Source organism: Camponotus floridanus, unplaced genomic scaffold (genome assembly GCF_003227725.1).
Source record: "Camponotus floridanus strain SB8 unplaced genomic scaffold, Cflo_v7.5 scaffold38, whole genome shotgun sequence".
In the NCBI taxonomy this organism is placed as follows: Eukaryota; Metazoa; Arthropoda; class Insecta; order Hymenoptera; family Formicidae; genus Camponotus; species Camponotus floridanus.
The window spans coordinates 425,541-444,605 of NW_020229525.1; the positions used below are offsets into that span (position 1 = coordinate 425,541).

General features: G+C 31.7%; 3 protein-coding genes across 3 annotated transcripts; 2 read left to right on the plus strand and 1 right to left on the minus strand.

Annotated features, from left to right (window-relative positions):
• Positions 1-740: 740 nt before the first annotated feature.
• LOC105253436 (protein fem-1 homolog A) lies at positions 741-7,316 on the minus strand. The gene is made up of 10 exons (XM_011261490.3): positions 7,144-7,316; positions 6,047-6,560; positions 4,854-5,162; positions 4,382-4,745; positions 4,182-4,242; positions 3,903-4,079; positions 3,519-3,767; positions 3,061-3,186; positions 2,749-2,978; positions 741-1,415 (listed from the first exon to the last, which is right to left on the minus strand). Exons 1-9 carry the CDS (start codon positions 7,150-7,152, stop codon positions 2,757-2,759), a joined length of 2,031 nt encoding a protein of 676 aa, XP_011259792.1. The 5' UTR covers positions 7,153-7,316; the 3' UTR covers positions 741-1,415; positions 2,749-2,756.
• A 1,951-nt stretch (positions 7,317-9,267) lies between these two features.
• LOC105253437 (sulfotransferase family cytosolic 1B member 1) lies at positions 9,268-11,702 on the plus strand. Its single transcript, XM_011261492.3, has 7 exons — positions 9,268-9,366; positions 9,448-9,651; positions 10,021-10,117; positions 10,243-10,399; positions 10,465-10,585; positions 10,872-10,966; positions 11,052-11,702. Coding segments are annotated over exons 1-7 (990 nt in total). The 5' UTR covers positions 9,268-9,365; the 3' UTR covers positions 11,367-11,702.
• A 1,013-nt stretch (positions 11,703-12,715) lies between these two features.
• Positions 12,716-15,858, plus strand: LOC105253438 (DDB1- and CUL4-associated factor 10 homolog). The gene is made up of 7 exons (XM_011261493.3): positions 12,716-12,969; positions 13,089-13,390; positions 13,504-13,617; positions 13,727-13,924; positions 14,027-14,198; positions 14,285-14,500; positions 14,596-15,858. Exons 2-7 carry the CDS (start codon positions 13,185-13,187, stop codon positions 15,760-15,762), a joined length of 2,073 nt encoding a protein of 690 aa, XP_011259795.1. The 5' UTR covers positions 12,716-12,969; positions 13,089-13,184; the 3' UTR covers positions 15,763-15,858.
• Positions 15,859-19,065: the final 3,207 nt, after the last annotated feature.

A 19,065-nucleotide genomic window follows, 5' to 3' on the forward strand; every position in this document is an offset into this window, starting at 1 on the left:
TATATGTATACATGTATACTATTAGTATTCATATTTCATTATTAGTTAACTTCAATAATAATATTCATAATAATAATATCTTTCTAAACAAAATATGTTGTAATAAAAGGCCAATATGCTTTATAATTAATACTATTTTAAATTCGAATGTCTTCATGTCATGTTCTGCGATCTCGTCTAAATGTTATGAGATAAAAAGAGTAGGGAAAACAATAAGTAAAATGGATCACTAGTAAAACTGCTACATTAATGTTACAACAAAATGAACAGATAATTACTCGACAGAACAAATAAATACTTATAATTACTCGCATTAATTCTCACTTAATTTTCCAGATAACATATTACCAAATATTTGTTTTAACAAATCATCAAAAATTCATGAAAACAATTTAATGTGTAATATAATAATTTTGTAATTTATTTCACGGGCTCCGAATATAGGGATAAAACAGTCAGTCACTATTCTAATGCTGAGCCACATAGTTTTCTCTAACTTCCCTCAACTTCCTTATTCCTTATATATGTATATGCTCGCTTTGTATATCTTATAATACATTGTTATTAGTCTAAAATTATAATAAATATATAATTCTCTTTTTATTATTTGATGGTAATCTGCTATAGCTACATATATATGTGTATGGAAAGAAAAATTACATGTAATTTATTTATCCGTCTTTATTAGATGAAGAGATATATACATAAAAAAACATATAAATACGAAGAAAATAAATAAAATTTGGCTTGAATTATAATTGAGATCAAATCTGCAGAAAGATCAATTTAAAATATTATATGTATATTATATTATGCTTTGAGTTTGTAATATTATGCTTTAATTTTTCAGTTTCATAATTTTAATATTGCACTTTCCAAATTCAATGTTAGCCAACTTGATTTATTATTATTTTCAACGTTTCGAATATATATTATAATCTTCGCATTGCAGATAATAACAGGTAAAGTACAAATAGTATGCTTAAAATTAAATACATGAAAAAAAATTAATAAACTGCAGTAAATCTTAATAATTAAAATTCAGGATTTACATCTTGCAAATAATCCTGAATAGCATATCTGGGTCATGTTATCGTGTTCAATCAAAAGAGAGAATAAAAAACATACAAATTCCAGAATTCATACATTAGATATAAATATTAAGCATTAAATCAATGTAATACAACATTTTTGCATTGACAATTTTTTGTTTACTTTGATTTAATATTAGTAAAATTAAGAAAAAAATTTTCTAGTCTTATAATACATGTATGTTCTCTTGTGTATAATCTTAATTTTATTAAAGTTCTGTTATTCTCTGTTAAACGAATTGTCTATTTTGCGAGTATGAGCGGCATTGGAGTTCACGTGTGCCAATCAGGTGCATCGCGTGCGTTCAAGTTATCGATAGCGGTCTGTGGATGTAATAATATATTACAATACATTAAGAATATAGTAATAATCTATAGCATTCTAATATGCTGTATTAAGAGTGCGCAAAACATAGTATTAAACGTTTTGAATGCCAGCAGATGATTCATCAACATTCAAATCATGAAAAGCATTCTCAATAGCATTAATATAAAATATAAAGGCACTCTATATCAGTTTCTACATCAATGCTACAGAAATGGAACTCGGATTATATTCCACTGAAAGTCCATTTAATACAATTTTTTCATTTTAAATAAATGTTTATTTATAAAATATATAGATAATTTCGATATTTTCGCGCGCGATTATTTTTATATATAATATAATCTCTAAATTAGATGATTTAATTATTAAACTTAAATTATATTAAAATTGTGTAGCTGACGTGTTTCTTTTCAGTAAAATTATTGCTTGTAATATCTTTTCAGAAAAAAAGCCACAAGATTCTGGATAGAAATTAGAAAAATTCTAATATTTCTATGATAAAATATCATATTGGTGACATTGTTTCTTACTTTGTAGGCAGTACAGTGCGTTTAACAATATTTGAATAGAAATTTCTCAAGCATCTATATCAGAAAAAGACTGTGTAGCAAGAACTTTGTAATATATAAATATTTAAATTGAATAGTTAAATTACACGAATCATTACACTATATAGAAATATTAAAAAATAATATTTTATATATTGCAAAATATCTAATTGAGAGAATCATTGCGTTTTCAACTTGTCGGGTTCAATCGCTCCGGGATAGTTTACCAGACGTTATTGACTAACCATAGTCATTCTTCAAAAGAATGGCTGTGATTGCTCAATAACGTCTGATAAACTACCCCGGAGCGATTAAACCCAACAAGTCGAAAACGTTATTGGTTTTTATAGAAGCTTTCTCTTCTCATTCAGTCTTTTGATGTTTTAAAAACTGCACATGCTGTTATATTTACAATTTATGTCACGGTTAACATTTTGCATGACCATACCTGGTATGTTTCTCAATGGCAAGATGTTAACATTATAGTTGGTACTTTAAAAATAGTACTTCCTTTAATATTAAGTTTTTTTATAATAAAGTTTCGACATTGGTATATATATATTTTACTATTTTATATTATGTATGTTGCTCATTTAATTTGTTATAATTGGAATTTAAATTATTAATTATAAATTAATATATACATTATTGTGTCCATCATTACATATGAATCTTCTGATATTGTCATATAATTTGGAATTATGACAAAATATGTTGGAAAATTATCCTCTTCGTAAGTATACATATATAATACAACTTGAAAATTATTACTATAAATTACCATTGGTATCATTCCCTATGAAGTTCTAGGAAATGCCGTAATGTAACAGGCAATTCTGTGCTGCAGATTCCGTATTTACAAACAGCCTGTGCGGCTTGACACTGAAGACTAGTATAATTAAGGAGATTCACGCTATTTAGCGGATTAGAGGATATCAGTCGTAGTGGTGTATCTCCCGCTTTATTTGGCGTATCTAAGTGTGCGCCATAATCCAGCAACAATTTTATCAGCTGTTTTAAACGGAATTTTTATGTGAGTCATAATGTTTAACTTTAAAAATTTTTTTAAATATATAAAGAAAAGTATACTTACAGGATTGTGGAAATTGTACGCGTTGCTTGCTATATGTAAAGGTGTTGAACGCAATGTGTTCCTAGCATCGACATATGCTCCACAATCCAAAAGTAATTTAACAACATCCAAACGTGGAAAAATTGTCTGAAAACATTCGTCAACATATTGCATATGTATTTTTCATTTATTATCTAATCATGTAGTCGTTTTTTATAATAAAATATATTCGCAAAGCAATAGTTTTTACTTTATTACTATTTCAAAAGAAGAATTTTTCAGATATTTTAAAGATGCGAATAAAATTTTACTTTTCATTTAATTTTTAAGAATTAAAAAATTTTAAATTTATTGAATAGAATAGAGAAGTTAATTTTAGATATATATATTTATGAAGATAATATTGAAAATTAAAAAATGAGCAGATGGATAATTTATTGTAAAATTTCCACTTTCTTGATACAAAAGTTCATACTTACATGTATATCGTCGGCAGAAGTAAAGTAACTAGAATTAATTGTATTTAAACTAGAAACACAAAGATGAAGAAGCGTGTCCTCTGTGTAAACAGATCTTGGATTTTGTTTTACTAAACGATGAACTAGTAGGTGCATTAAAATTTTCTCTTCATCAGAATTTGCTGTTTCTACTAAGAGATAAATTAGGTGCGTTACACATTTTAGAATACGTTCATAACTGTCTCTCTGCCTCTTATGTACAGGACGTTTCTATAACATAATATTAATATAATTAACATACGTTCGACAACAGAATACATATATATATATATATATATATATATATATATATATATATACACACATATATATGTATAATTACTTATAATTATATAATATACGCACTTCCAATAATTCTCTAGCTTCCGTCAGCTGGCTAGAGAGTAATTTAAATATCGCTACTACATCACAAAATCTTGGTATTCCTCGATTACGATCTATTACTTCCAATGTTTTTTCATTTAGATCCACCATAAGTCTTACAAGAGCTTGTGCAGTGAAGCAGGTATCTGCATATAAAATCTAAAAAATATCGACAGAATTTAGTTAATTTTTTATATACAGTAAAAAAATTATGTACACATATAATTGTATCTCATCAGACATTTAATAGGTTTTACATACTGAATCCTTTTCAATTCTAATTTCTAACACTCGATGCCACAAATCTATACACTGTTGATATCTAAAAATAAGAAATACATATTGTTATAATTGTAATAAAATGTTTCAGAAAAATTGGACGAACTAGAATAGTTGAATATAATATAAATATAATAGTTGACTGCATACAGGTAATTATAACGTTCAAGTAATCCGAATACCTAAAAGAATCTGCGTACGATGCGCCTCTAAACATTAATCGGAAAAGAGTATCTTTGTGATGTGGACCTAATATCCTTTCACATATCAACAAACTCTGTATTCGTATTGCGTCTAAATCGAGCGAAATGGCGTTTAATTCTTCCATGGTTGAAAATTCTACAGCGTTTTTGTAAATCTCGCGTTTTGGTAACACAGGTCTCTTTGGCAAAGGCACTCTGTCACTTGAGTTGTCTATTCTGAGGACCATCGCCGCCCTCCAATACTGTAATGCTATTGGCGTATCGCTATGATCATCGAAGAATGTGGATCCCATTAGCTCGTTTGCATCTGCCAATCTTTCCGCGGAATATGATACATTTTCCACTAAATCATAAATATTATATATCGTCATTTTAATCAGTATAAGCCTTATCTTTTATCATAGAAAAAAAAAAACGCAAATTATACAATATTATATTGAATTATTCTTACCTAAATATTCAAATATCTGAACGGCTCCTTTAAGGCAGGCAGTCTGGAGGGCATCATCGTTATATCGAGATCTGAGATGAGGATCTGCATTATGTTCTAAAAGCAGTTTGGTAGTTCGAAATCTGTGTTCTTGAATGGCATAATGCAAGGCAGTTTTGTTTTGAATATCCGTCGCATTCACATCCGCGCCGTGTTCCAAAAGAAAAGTGCACAAATCCACGCTTTGTATAGAATTTATCAAGCATGTTCCGCCATTATAATTTGCTTTTAGTATATCGGCGCCATTTTCCACTAAATACGAGACAATATCTAAAAAATATTTAAAATCATTCGTATTTTAAAAAACTCAGTTATATATTTCACACCATCTATAAACAAAACAACCACCAATTAAACAATCACTAGTTAAAGAAACTAAATATTTTCTAACGAAACAGAGAGAAAAAGCGAGAAAAATCCTTAAGAATTAAATATTTTACCACTATACCGAAATCACTTCTTCCATAGTGAAATTATTTGGCATATTTTGGATATGATTGAAATAAATCAGCAAACAATGATTTGATGAGAATTAAATGGGTGATTCATACACATTTTTATAATATTGAATAATAAATATTAGCCATTAAGTCTCATATTTTGCTTAAATTCTTACATTCAAACTTTATGATCTCTTCCTCTTTTTTTTGCATATTATTTCATCTCAAATGTAAGAAACATAAGCAAAAGGAGATTATTACATGCATTATAAAAGTAATATATAAGCAATAACTGTAATATGTAACTATTATAAGCATTATAAAAGAATAAATGATGGCACAATTAAATCTTGGCACACATAGATTTGACCTAGACCTGCACATGGTTATATTTTTGTTTCAATTTGATAAAAATATATTTATCCAATTCTAAAATTTCACTTACTTCTTACAATATTTTGGTTACACTATATATATATTTATTTATTTATTCAACTGCTTTTGTCCAATTACTTTTATTCTTACATTCCTATGTTATATAACATATTATTTTTATCTTTTCTAATATGAGATAATTTGATTGTTTATAGGAATATACAGATTAAATAATATCATAGAAAATAATGCTTCTTGAAAAAATATAAAACCTATTATATCTTTTTGCTTATTTGAGCTATCAATTATATTCTGCATAATTGATATATAATTTCTTACCCATATGAGTCATGAAACATGCAGACCTAACAGGTGTAGATCCAGAATCAGAGACTGCATTCACATCAGCTCCATGTGATATAAGGCATTTTATAACTTCTAAATTTCCAGATACTGCAGCACACCATAATGGGGTAACACAATGAACTGATCTATCGTCGGGTACTTCGTATTTTCCCCTCTGTTCGATATCCGCGTCGCATTTCTTTAAGAGATATTCGACAATCTCTACATGCCCTCTTTTGCAGGCAATGAACAATGGAGCACAGCCATCTTTCATGTGAGATACAATCATTTTTCGTACTTCTCTTTTGTATTTCTCTAAACGATTTCTCAAAGCGTAAGTCAATTGCGCTCCTGGTGCCACATATTTACATTCATGTATAAGATCGCAGAATAATTGATCCATGGAAAAGTTCCAACGATAATTATTACTAATTGTCCACTTATTATACATTGTCCACTTTTCAAAACGACGTTTCAGACGTTGTGATGTTTCTTCCGATTCATAAAACTGAAAAGAATTTTACCCCTAGAAATATTTATTTATAAAAATTCTCTGAAATACATTGTGAAAAAGCAATTGAAATATTGTAGCAGCAAACTGAGAGAAGAATGCTTAATAAAATAACAAAATATTGAAAATCAACTTTAATTTCTTAAATATTAACGCTATTTTATAAAAACAATAAATACATTCTTGTATATGTTATAAAAAAATTATTATATCAAAACGAGTGACAAATTATCCTACATATTATATATGGAGAAGCATTTGACACATCACACATCACATATAATCCTTTACTCTTTCAAGATATCTTTCAAGATATAAGGTATCTTGATACAAAATACATATATATAGAAAAAATAAAACCCACAGTCGCATCAGTTTTTCTCCCGAAACATATATATATCTGCAAGATTCTCTAAAACACGTAACAGCTATGCATTTCTGTTAATATGTATGCATGTATGTGTGTATATATGTTGCAAGTAAAGTATAACCTTCAATGTTACGTCAAATCGAGATCAATAGGAATACGCGAATTTCTTGTAACGCAAAAAGCGACAAGCGATACGATCCTAGAACTTACCCGTGACATGAATAATAATTTGCGAGCGCATTTAACAATTGTTGCAGCTATGAAGACTAGAACCAGCAGACCGCACCACACCTCATTAAACCACCAAACTACCAAACATTGCCAAACGCCAAACACCAAACCACAGTATATACAGGCTGCGTTCTAAAATTCACTGCCAGTACTGAAAATAAATAATTTACGTACATACACTATACACATCGTCTACAATGGCAGTAGGATTAAAGCGGCCTTTTCATTGACGCTAAAAAATAGCGTCAATGAAAAGGCCGCTTTACACTAGTGCAATTAGAGTGAAAGAAAGCATGTTTTGCCGGGGAGCGTCCCGTTTGACCATGTTGCGATTGACCACAGCCAATTATATCGACCTGTGCCTAGGGTAACCAGCAACGATTAACCAATCAGAGAGTCCTATTTTGAATTGACCAATTGGCGACGTGGTCAATCGGGTGCCACCCGTTTTGCCACTACTTCTCCCACCATTAAGACAAACGGCAAATTTAGTCACTAGATCCCCATTTGCCGCTGGTTTCTAGCGTCAATGAAAAGGCCTCTTAAGATGCGGCCTCATTGACGCTAAAAAGTAGCGTCAACCATTGGTTGAACAATGAAGCAACTATACTTACCTCTTTGTTCAACCAATGGTTGACGCTACTTTTTAGCGTCAATGAGGCCGCATCTTTAAGCGGCCTTTTCATTGAAGCGAAAAAGTAGCGTCAACCATTGGTTGAATAAAGAAGTAAGTAGTTGCTTCATTGTTCAACCAATGGTTGACGCTACTTTTTAGCGTCAATGAGGCCGCACCTTTATGGCGCAACGTCTATGCGCTCGATTCTCGAATCTGATCCGCGGGAAAATTTCCTTCATCTATGAATCGATGAGAAAATGAAAATTACACGTAATCTACACAGTCTACGATCGCTAGACAAGTCGTATGATAATATAACGCGTATTGTATGTTATATTATATATAATTTATTATCTCGTCCCCAAATATATAAAGCCTATACGTTTCTTCATGGTGAATCACATGAGCATACGAGGTACTGGGAAATTTTTTTATCAATTCATACATTATAACTCTTGCGAAGTTATGTGTCGTGTTGTTAAAAAACAGTATATTGCCATATCTTACGCGAAGCAAAATAAGTTTATTTATTCCTACGCATGCATGAGGACACACATGCACACTAATAATAATTATACACCTATCGCGCAGTATATCGATAAGAATGCAGCTGGCAACTTTCTCCGAAAGTGAAATCTCTGTTCTCTGCGAGAAAGTTAATAACACATTGCAAATAATTCAAACGCTACAAGAAATGCTCTCGCATGCTTTGGACTTTTTTTTTAATTCGTTATATGTATTTTATAAAGAGTCATTCGTCCTATATATATATATATATATATATATATATATATATATATATATGTATGTGTGTGTGTGCGTGTAATAACACACTTGTATTTTAAGAAAACATCTTTGCATTATTATTCTTTTTTCTGAATTTTAATTGTGAATAATAAAGAGAAATGTAAAATAAATAAATAGGGTAAGATAAATTTAAAACCCAAAATTCTCTCTCAAAAAGTCGTTTTCTATCTGAATAAAACTATTTTAATTGGATAAAGTTTGTAAAAAGTTAGAAAAGAGAGATACATATTTTTACAATGTATCTTAATAATATTACTGTTTAAATACTATTAAGAAAAAAGCTAAGTAGGCTAAGCAAAAAACTTGACTCTTTTAATATTGCAATTTAGAATTTTCCTGTCCTTTGATGAAAATTGTAGAGCAATCATAATGTATATAATATTTTTAATTACATTTTTTAATTAAATTATATTGAAAATATACATTTAATAAATATATATATATTATTGACGCAAATAATCGTGAGATATGTGCTTCAATGTCGAGCAATATATGTGTACAAGAGGGATACGCGCATATATGGCGAATTTATATATTTTTGTGGCGCGAATATGAAAGTGTACACAAGTTTCATCGCATAAACGGGACAAAGGAGCAGAACCAGTAAAAAGTAACCCATGAGTCGTCGGTGGGATTCAAATGGGAACAACAGTACGAGGGTACGTTCATTTCTCCGCAAGTCGTGAATGCGACAATATCCGGGTGTGCGTGAATACACTGTATCTACGTCTTGCATTTGCAAGTCTTAAGTTTTCGCATAACGAATATTCAAGAATCGAGTGAGTGTCAGATGCAGAAAATTGTCATATCATTTTTTTTTCTCTATCTCTTCTCTCTTTTAATTATTAAATCTTTTACAGTGGCTAAAGAGTCGTTCGTGTTCTCGACCATAGAGGACGAGAAGGGAGAAAAGTTGGACGAGATGTTTGGAGTAAAACCGAGTTTCTTAAAAGTACTACCCAGTCAGTCCTTGTTGCCACCGAAAATTGTCTTTTACGCGCAAAAGATACGCGACTTGACCGTCTATGAAGATGACGTTTGGATGATCTCGTATCCTCGGACTGGTAATAATTTTAAAAATAAAGTAATTATATACAGAATGTCTCATCATGTGTAGGAAGTTCAGAAATGGATTTAAAACTATTTGTATATATGTATGTATAAAATTTTAGAGAGAAATCTTGCGATACATCTGATACAAAACCAGAAGAAAAATTGTAATTAATAAAATTGCAATCAATTAAAATTGAAAGATTATACTTTAAATCTGTGCATATAATATATGTACATATGTATGCAATTTTAGAGAGAATAATTATGAGCATAATTATTAATACGCCAGGAGAAATAATTGCAATGAATTCCATGTTGCATAATTATATTATTTAAATCGATCCTTTATTACTTCTTAACACGATGAAATTTTCTCCTAGGTAGTCACTGGGCGCAGGAGATGACGTGGTGCATCGGGAATAATTTCGATTACGAGAATGCTCGCACGCTTTTCGTCGTACGAAGTCCCTTACTCGAGTAAGTCGATTCCTTAAATCGAAAACTCATAATTATTTATTGTACAATAGAATCATTTCGGTAGAATTAATCACGAAAAGTCGCAATATTTTTTTCATTTTCCTGTCGAATCCCTTCTCTTTCAGGAGTTCGGCTATCATGGTCAACGGAAATTGCGAGGAATGGTTTACGAAGCTAGGTGATTCCGTTGAAAATGTAACAAAGATGCCAAGGCCGCGATACATCAAAAGTCATTTGCCGTGGGACTTATTGCCGAGACAACTTCACGAAAAGAAACCAAAGGTGAAGATACGCACGATAAATGGAGAAGTGCAACGTAATTTTTTATAATATGTAATATTTTGCAGATAATATATGTTACGAGAAATCCAAAAGACACCTGTGTCAGTTTTTATCATTACTGCAGAGCATTCCACAGCATGAAAGGGAGCTTCGATGACTTTGCGGAGTTGATGCTGCAAGATAGTGGTGCGTCGAGTATCGAGTAATATACTATTAATTCGAAAAACAGATTCTTCACGCGAATCATAAAATTATCCTTCAATAGAATTTTCGATGTATAACAAAAAACATATGTATTTTTTATTAGTGTCACAAGTTGAATGTGCACTTAGTAATTTGTCACTTTAGACTGGAAATATCTGCAATGTTGTAAATTAATTTGCAAAAGAGAGACACAAATTCTCTCTCCAAGATATAAGCGATATTTATGAAATATTAATAGCATCAAATTTAAGAAATGATGTTTGTTTAGCTCCGTGTAGCCCGTTTTGGGATCATGTTTTACCTTTTTGGAAGATGAGAGATCAGGATAATATATTATTTACGACATACGAGGAAATGAAAAAGGTAAATATAGAAAGCGCCATTCGCTTTTGCCGGGATGGATCTTTGTAATGAATCTCTTACTGAAACGCGCGATTGTATTTTTCAGGATCAGATAGCGGTGATTAAGAAGACAGCGAAATTTTTAAACAAGAATGTGACGGACGAGCAGATCATCGGGTTATGCGAACATTTAAAATTTTCAAAAATGGTGACAAATCCATCGGTGAACATAGAACTATTGCTGGGAAACAAGAAGGCGGAAGAAGATCCAAATTATAGTTTTATCAGAAAAGGCAAGATTGGGGACTGGACGAATTATATGACGGAAGATCTCGCTCGACGATTCGACGAATGGACGGAGAAGCATTTGTGCGGAACCGGTCTCAAATTTCATACAGATATTGCATCCGACGAAGAATAAAAAGCTGTATATTTTGAATACGGTAAACGCCTATGATATACACTTTGTATTCGCGACGCGAAATAACATGTGTATAATTGTCAATGATAATCTTTACATTTTAAATTTATTTTACAATTATACAATCGATTTATATCGCGGCTATTTGCCGTATTCAAAAAACACGTAATGCGGAAAGTTTCTCAATTAACGACATACAGAACCATGAGGCAAAAAAAAATTATATATAATAAATAATACATCTCTTTTTTAATCGTATACCATCAATCAACACATAGTTGATTCCATTATAATTAATTTGCTCGTTATACTTGAATAATCAGTAAATAAAGAAAGCGCATAATATATATACATAATGGAAAAAACAACAAACAAAATAATGTAAAAAAATAATGAAAAAATATATAATAATATTCTAAATTTCTTTTTGTAATGAATTCTCTTTCTATACCGAATATATTTAACGAAAATATTGCCCTTTTATGCAATAAATTAAATATCTATATTATGGTAATAAATGGAAAAAAATAGAAGAATAGCGATGATGAAGCTATACTTTTAGTATGTCTTTTCTAAGATTTTATAAATTTATATCGTGTGTGTAAGCACGAGTAAAGTGCAAATTTTGCGCGTTTTCTAAAAAAAAACACTACATAACTCCCACTACATAACAGAATGTTTTGGATTATTGAACTTGCGCGGATGTGGCCAAAGGTCAAATATATCTCGTCGACGCGATGACAGCAACGCACACCGCACACGTATCTTCAACAAAGATGGCGCTGATTTGCGTGTTATATCAGATTTTTAAAATTGATTCGAAGTTTATCGAGTCCTTTTTTTTTATTTTGAGAAACAATAAAATAATATAACAAACAAATAATATAATATAAACAATAAATAATATAAACAATAAAACAATATAACAAACAAACAAAATATAACAAATTTTATAATAATATTCTAAATTTTTTTTTGTAATGAATTCTCTTTCTATACCAAATATATTTAACGAAAATTGCCATTCTATGCAATAAATTAAAAATCTATATTATATATAGTAATAAATGGAAAAAAATAGAAAAATAGCGTTGATGAAGCTACATACTTTTAGAATGTCTTCTAAGATTTTATAAATTTATATCGTGTGTGTAAGCACGAGTAGAGTGAAAATTTTGCGCGCTTTCTAAAAAAAACACTAACTCCAGAATATTTTGGATCATTGAACTTGCGCGGATGTGGCCAAATGTCAAATGTATCTCGTCGACGCGATGACAGGCAACGCAAACCGCACACCTATCTTCAATAAAGATGGCGCTGATTTGCGTGTTATGTCAGATTTTTAAAATTGATTCGAAGCTTATCGAGTCCCTTTTTTTTTTATTTTGACAGGACGCCACGCGGGAATCGAATCGCGCCCGTCGTCCACTTCGGGGCTACCTTTGTCGCGTGTCGTGTGTCGCGCGTCTCGCGAACGTAGGCGGAGACGTGCGCGGAAAGTCACGTGTAATATCGCGCGTAGGACTCGAACTTAACCTGTACACCTGTGTACCTGTGTAGCCTGTAGTCGACCGATCTCGTCAGCGTCGAGAAGCTCCCTCAGGTAGGCTATTGCGCGCTCGTCGTAAGAAACAAGGGGGGAATTGTCAACCGCGGGGAAACTCGTTGATCGAACGCTATATCGAGAATATACATGTACATATAGAGATATCGTTTTGTCAGAGGAAAGAAGCATCTCTGTGGAGGTTGTTCGCCGAACTTCTCGGCCACGTCGCTGGACACGTTCGATTGAATGCAGTTGATTAACGCCTGGCTGAAATGCCGAAGATAAGGATCAAGCAGACGCCGAACAGTCTTTGGTTGAGACAACGGGAGCTGGGTGTGAAATTCCCGCTTGGCCACAGTGACAATTTTCACAAGACTCTTTACTCCTCGATACAGCCCATCACCTCGTGGGATCACGGGGACAATTTGAGCGCCGCGAGACACGGTGGCGTATTTAATTTGGAGTATTCGCCAGACGGGTTAGTAACGTGGTCGTGTATCCTACCGACTTTCTCGAGCTATGGTCGTGATGTTAATTGAAATTTGTAAATTATATCGCGTGTCTCTCACTGATCTCCCATCGATGTTGCAGGTCTCTCTTGCTGGCAGCATGCGAAAAGAAAAGTATTTTAATGTTCGACCCATTATGTAGGAAGTTGATACACGCAATAGACAATGCTCATAATGACTGCGTCAATTGTGTGAGGTTTGTACGATTTGCAAGAATCTCTTATTTACGTTCTTTGTTCGCTCATAAATCTTGCGAATGGTAAAGACACGATGTATAAAACATGTGATATTGTCGACGCAATTAGATTTCTGGATCAACGTATGTTTGCAACTTGTTCCGACGACAGTACAGTTGCTCTATGGGATGCCAGAAACTTGAAGCAGAGGATAAGAACTCTTCAGGGACACTCCAATTGGGTTAAAAATATAGAATATAGCCCAAACGATAGTCTATTATTGACCAGCGGATTCGACGGTAGTATATATACTTGGGATATTAACAGGTAAGGATTATTCAATTAATATGCATGCAGTTTTTGTCCTTTTTTATATCTATAAAATGATACGATTATAATGATGTGTTTTTTGCAATGTATGTCTTGCAGTTTTACAGAAAATAGCTTTGTTTTCACTCGCGTATTTCATACAAATGGACTAATGCGAACAAGGCTGACTCCTGACACTAGTAAAATGTTAATATGTACTACTTCAGGATATCTCATTATAATACACAATCTTAAACTCAGCACACTAAGTCAGGATTTGGCTGGATTCAAGGTAGGCCCTCTTTTATCGTGTCTCTGTCAAAATATATCATAATCTTAATACGATGGCCTGAAATTATTCTTATATTATTCTTGCAGCCAAATATGTACAGATTAATGCAGTTATCGCAAACTACCATACCGGTTGCAGCTAGTTACACGCATCTCTTTTCTCACAACCGTCCCCACAATAGAGTCGAGTTCCTCACTGATTTCCCCGTAGGTGACGACGCCGAGGTAATATCCAGTTTACAAGTTCATCCGCAGGGATGGTGCGCCTTGTCTAGAAACGTCAGCAGCGGAGAGAAATCTGAGGTTTGATTCCGCGCGTTGAATCGTGCATCGGATTATCAAGACTATTTTTTTTAATCGATATAAATTTCACTAACTCGTTTCGTTTCGTTTCGTAGTGGACCTGCGTTCACGATATACAGGAACGGGAAGCATCCAGCAACGGGGAGCACGTCAACGAGGGAGAAGAGGGTCGTTTAACCAGTTTAAACGTGGACGAATTCGTGGATTTTCCACAATCGCAACCATCGCGTTCGGGCATCAGGTCTTCCTTTATAGTACACAACGTAGCGTCGGATGTGAGATCAAACTCATTTGATCCACCTATCCGTGTGTCCACGGACGCCGCGCCGTCGTCGGTCAGACCGTCGTCGAGGACAGGTTGGCAGGTGACGACGCGTAGAAACAACCTACAACATCAGTCGAGGAATTCTCGTCCGGACAGAAACGCGGCCAGAACGAATTTCGACACGGTCGAGGTCAGTACAAGCTCCGCCGCCGATGCGAGAGTAAACGCGGCGATTCACCAAGACGACAGATCGGAAGATCGGCACGACGTGGACGACAATAATGACAATTCGGCGTCTGCCGATGAAGCGGATCGAGAGGGTACACGGGAATATAGATCTCCCAGACCGCACTCTCAGCTCAATGACTTGCGGCGACGTAACGCGATCGACAATTTTTCTACTGGTAATGTAGAACTGCACGTTAGCACAGGCGACGTATGGGAAGCGCTCGTGGCGATCAGAGAAGCGAGACTTCGCAGGGAACGCGAGAGGGAATTTTACCCCGGCGCCGAGAGGAGAGACTGGCTTCCTAGATCGAACAACGGTGTGAGCGTGAATATTCCTCGTTCGTCCCACACGGTGGTGATAATTGGCGATCGGGCTCGGGTGCAGAACTTGCAGAATCGACAGAATGTACAAACAATGTACGCGATACCGAGGAACCATAAGATCCATCAGAACACGCCTAGATTGACGCATTACATCGAGGAACCGAATGTCGGTTCCGGATATATCAAAGAACTGTGCTTCTCGGCGGACGGTAGATTGATATGCTCGCCGTTCGCTTATGGCGTACGATTACTGGCATTCTCGAGCGACTGCACCGAGTTGTCTAATTGCGTCCCGCCTGCCAACGAGTCTGTGAAGCTTCACGAATTAGCGACGCACATTGGTCATTCCGATATTGTGGTTAGCACGAAATTCTCACCTAAGCACTATTTACTTGTGTCCGGTTGTCTCAGCGGTAAAATTGTCTGGCATCAGCCGGTGGTTTAGCTAAATTGATAATTAATCTTTATAGGTACTTTGTTTTTTTCCATTGTAATCGCCGTCTCTTAGTAAATATACTTTGCAACTTTGTAAAAGATCAATCTGTAAAAAATTTTTTTTGTCAATTATATGTAATTATATAATTTTATATATATTATATATATATTATATATATATATATTATATATATATATATTATATATATATATATATATATATATTATATATATATATATATTATGTATATGTATAGATAAAATATGTATATATAATAATTATAATTATATATATATATAATTATAATTATATAATATAATTATTATAATTATATGCTTATATATATAATTACACTATTTATATATATATATATATATATATTTACATGCCTTTTTAAATGAATATTATTTAATATATACATACATACATATATATATATATATATATATATATATATATATATATATTACTCATACAATTATATCTGTAAATGTAATAGGTTGTCCCACATTTTCTACTATTATTGCATCTTGATTTAAAGAATCAAGTTTTGCAAAATAATTAGTTTATGTTTAAAAAGCGAACGTGGTGAGAAAAATTGCTACAAAATCACCATATTTCTCAGTTGCCCATTCATGTAATTGTGACAGCGTGTCTTGTATACACATATGATATAATAAGTATATCGGACAAATAATTATAATATTCAATGCTTTACTGCTATCTAATTATGTACGATGGTACAATGACAATCGACAAAAAAACATACGCTAGTAAAATCGTATATTAATTTAATTGATTTCTTGATTTCATTTTTTTTTCTATATTAGGTAAGCTTTTTAAGATTTATTTTTGCTCGAACAAAAAGTAAGAATACTTATTTCCAGTAACAATCGTCTTTTCATTACGAAATATCTTTGAAATGCAAGTAGAATATGTTTCCGAATTATTATTATAATTAAATCTAGGAACAACTTTCAATTATTATTGTATCTTTGCATGTGTAAATTATTGCATTTCCCGGAATGGAAAATGCAATAATTTTTTTCCCAATTGCTATTACAACTAAATTTGAAAGCAGTTTATGATTGTATTATTTCCCGTAAGATGCGCTGAGATATATTTTTTCTCTAGTCGTTATCAGAAGGGTATGAATTGAAAAGGGCAAATTTATTCAACTTGCAAAGTTTCAAATATAATTTTGCTTGAAACACGAATGTCCATCACACGAATTATAAATATACATAAGATATTAGAATCGGAATTCTTGTCTTCATTGCACATAAAATATCAAAAATATTATTGATGTATAAATTATAAATTATGATTTGAAGAATTAGGTTTATGTATATATCAACGTATTATATAGTATAAAGAATGTTTATATCAAAAGAGATGAGTCTATTATTTAACAGAATCTCACCAAGGAAATTATACTTTTTGATCTAATGATTTTTATCTTTCGTTTTAATTGATATTACTTGGAATTCTCAAATATATATTTTTTTCATATTTATATTTATTTCATATAAAAAATGTATCTGATCTTTTCTCTTTGTGTACTTCCGTGAAGTGAAGTACACAAAGAGATTGTCATTTTTCTAGTATAACATTTCTCGAACCAGAAATTGTATATGCACTCCTAATTAGGAGAATCATTGTTTTTATCTATTAATCAAGTATATCAACAGAAACAAGAGAAATAAATATTCACATTTTATCAGATTCACCGTGCATTATTGATTTCAAATTTCAACTTTGATGAATTGCGACGCAAATTTGTTATAAACATTGTAAATTTTAATCATATGAGAAAAGCATTGATTTTATGAATTTTGTTGAAACGTTTAATTATTATATAGCACGCATGCGTATTTATATTTGTTATTCTCTATTATATACGTATATTGTGTTCACATTAATAAAAAACACGGTGATTGCTTTGATTGTATTGTGAACTGTTTATGTTCTGTGCAAGGAATGTATAAATGTATAGTATAAAGAATTTTTCTGATTCTTGTTTTTGTTTGTAGAATCTGAATTATAATTTCACAATAGATTGTCAAAATTGTATGCTTGATAACTTTATCGCTAATAGTAGAAAATGCGGAACATCCTTTTCTTTGCACATGCATGTATATCTCTGTTTATACTTTTTTTCGTAAACACATAACAGATCGTGATAGATGGAAATTGGCAACTGCATTGTACACTTACGATAATGATATAATATTGATAAATTTTCAATGTAAAAATTTGAAAACAATCTTGAAATTGTATTCGGGATGAAATGCAACTTTTTACAAGAATGATATAAGAAAAAATTCTATTTTTCCGATGAATGTAATTTTAGAAAAAAAAAAGTGTTTAAATTTTTATCTTTCAGAAAGGCAAATTGCAATATACAATTGTGTATATTGCAATAGATATTTTAATATCTCATAATACTTTTATAAGTGAATATTTAAATCGCGTTAAAATATATATTTATTATTAATTAAAAGAACGTGCTTTTTTGTCGCTTTAAAAATAATGTCATTTTATAATCGTAACTAACACATTTTTAAGAAGAGATCTTTCATCGAGCATATTTACGATATATACGGAATGAAATTTAAAATTAATCGACTGAAACACATATACATATACGCAATGATACAATATAATAATATGCAATATTAAATGAATAGAATATTAAATGAATAGAAAAACTCGTTCATAGACGTAAATTTTATCACCGAGAAAACATATGACTGTAAAGTTTATATATCACTTAAAATTATAAAAGAACAATTAACCGAATATTCATTATACTTGTATAACTAATAAGGGAATATATATATATATATATATATATATATATATATATATATAATCTTCTGTAATATATATATGTAAATATATGCGCAGTGTTGATTATATATATTTAAAAAAAAATAATCTCTATGTTTAAAGTGTCTTGGTATTTAGGCTATTCGATATATATTCTCTAACCACATATACATACCTTAGAGTTTTTAAATCAGTCACCAACATATACACACAATATCAGATTGTGACGTCAGCGTGAGAAATTGTATTTTTCTTTTGTAATATACGTTAAAAAAAAATGTTTTTACACTCTATCTTTCCATTATAAGCGTGAAATGTGTTATGCAAAATCCTCTTTCTGTATATAAATTTAAAAAACGCGTCTGCATATATTCTATATGCTACCCATAATCAATTTTATTTTTGATGATTACTAATTAATTGAAATCGCAGCACCATTATTTAAATCGCTAAATATACCTCTTAATGAGCTATAAAATC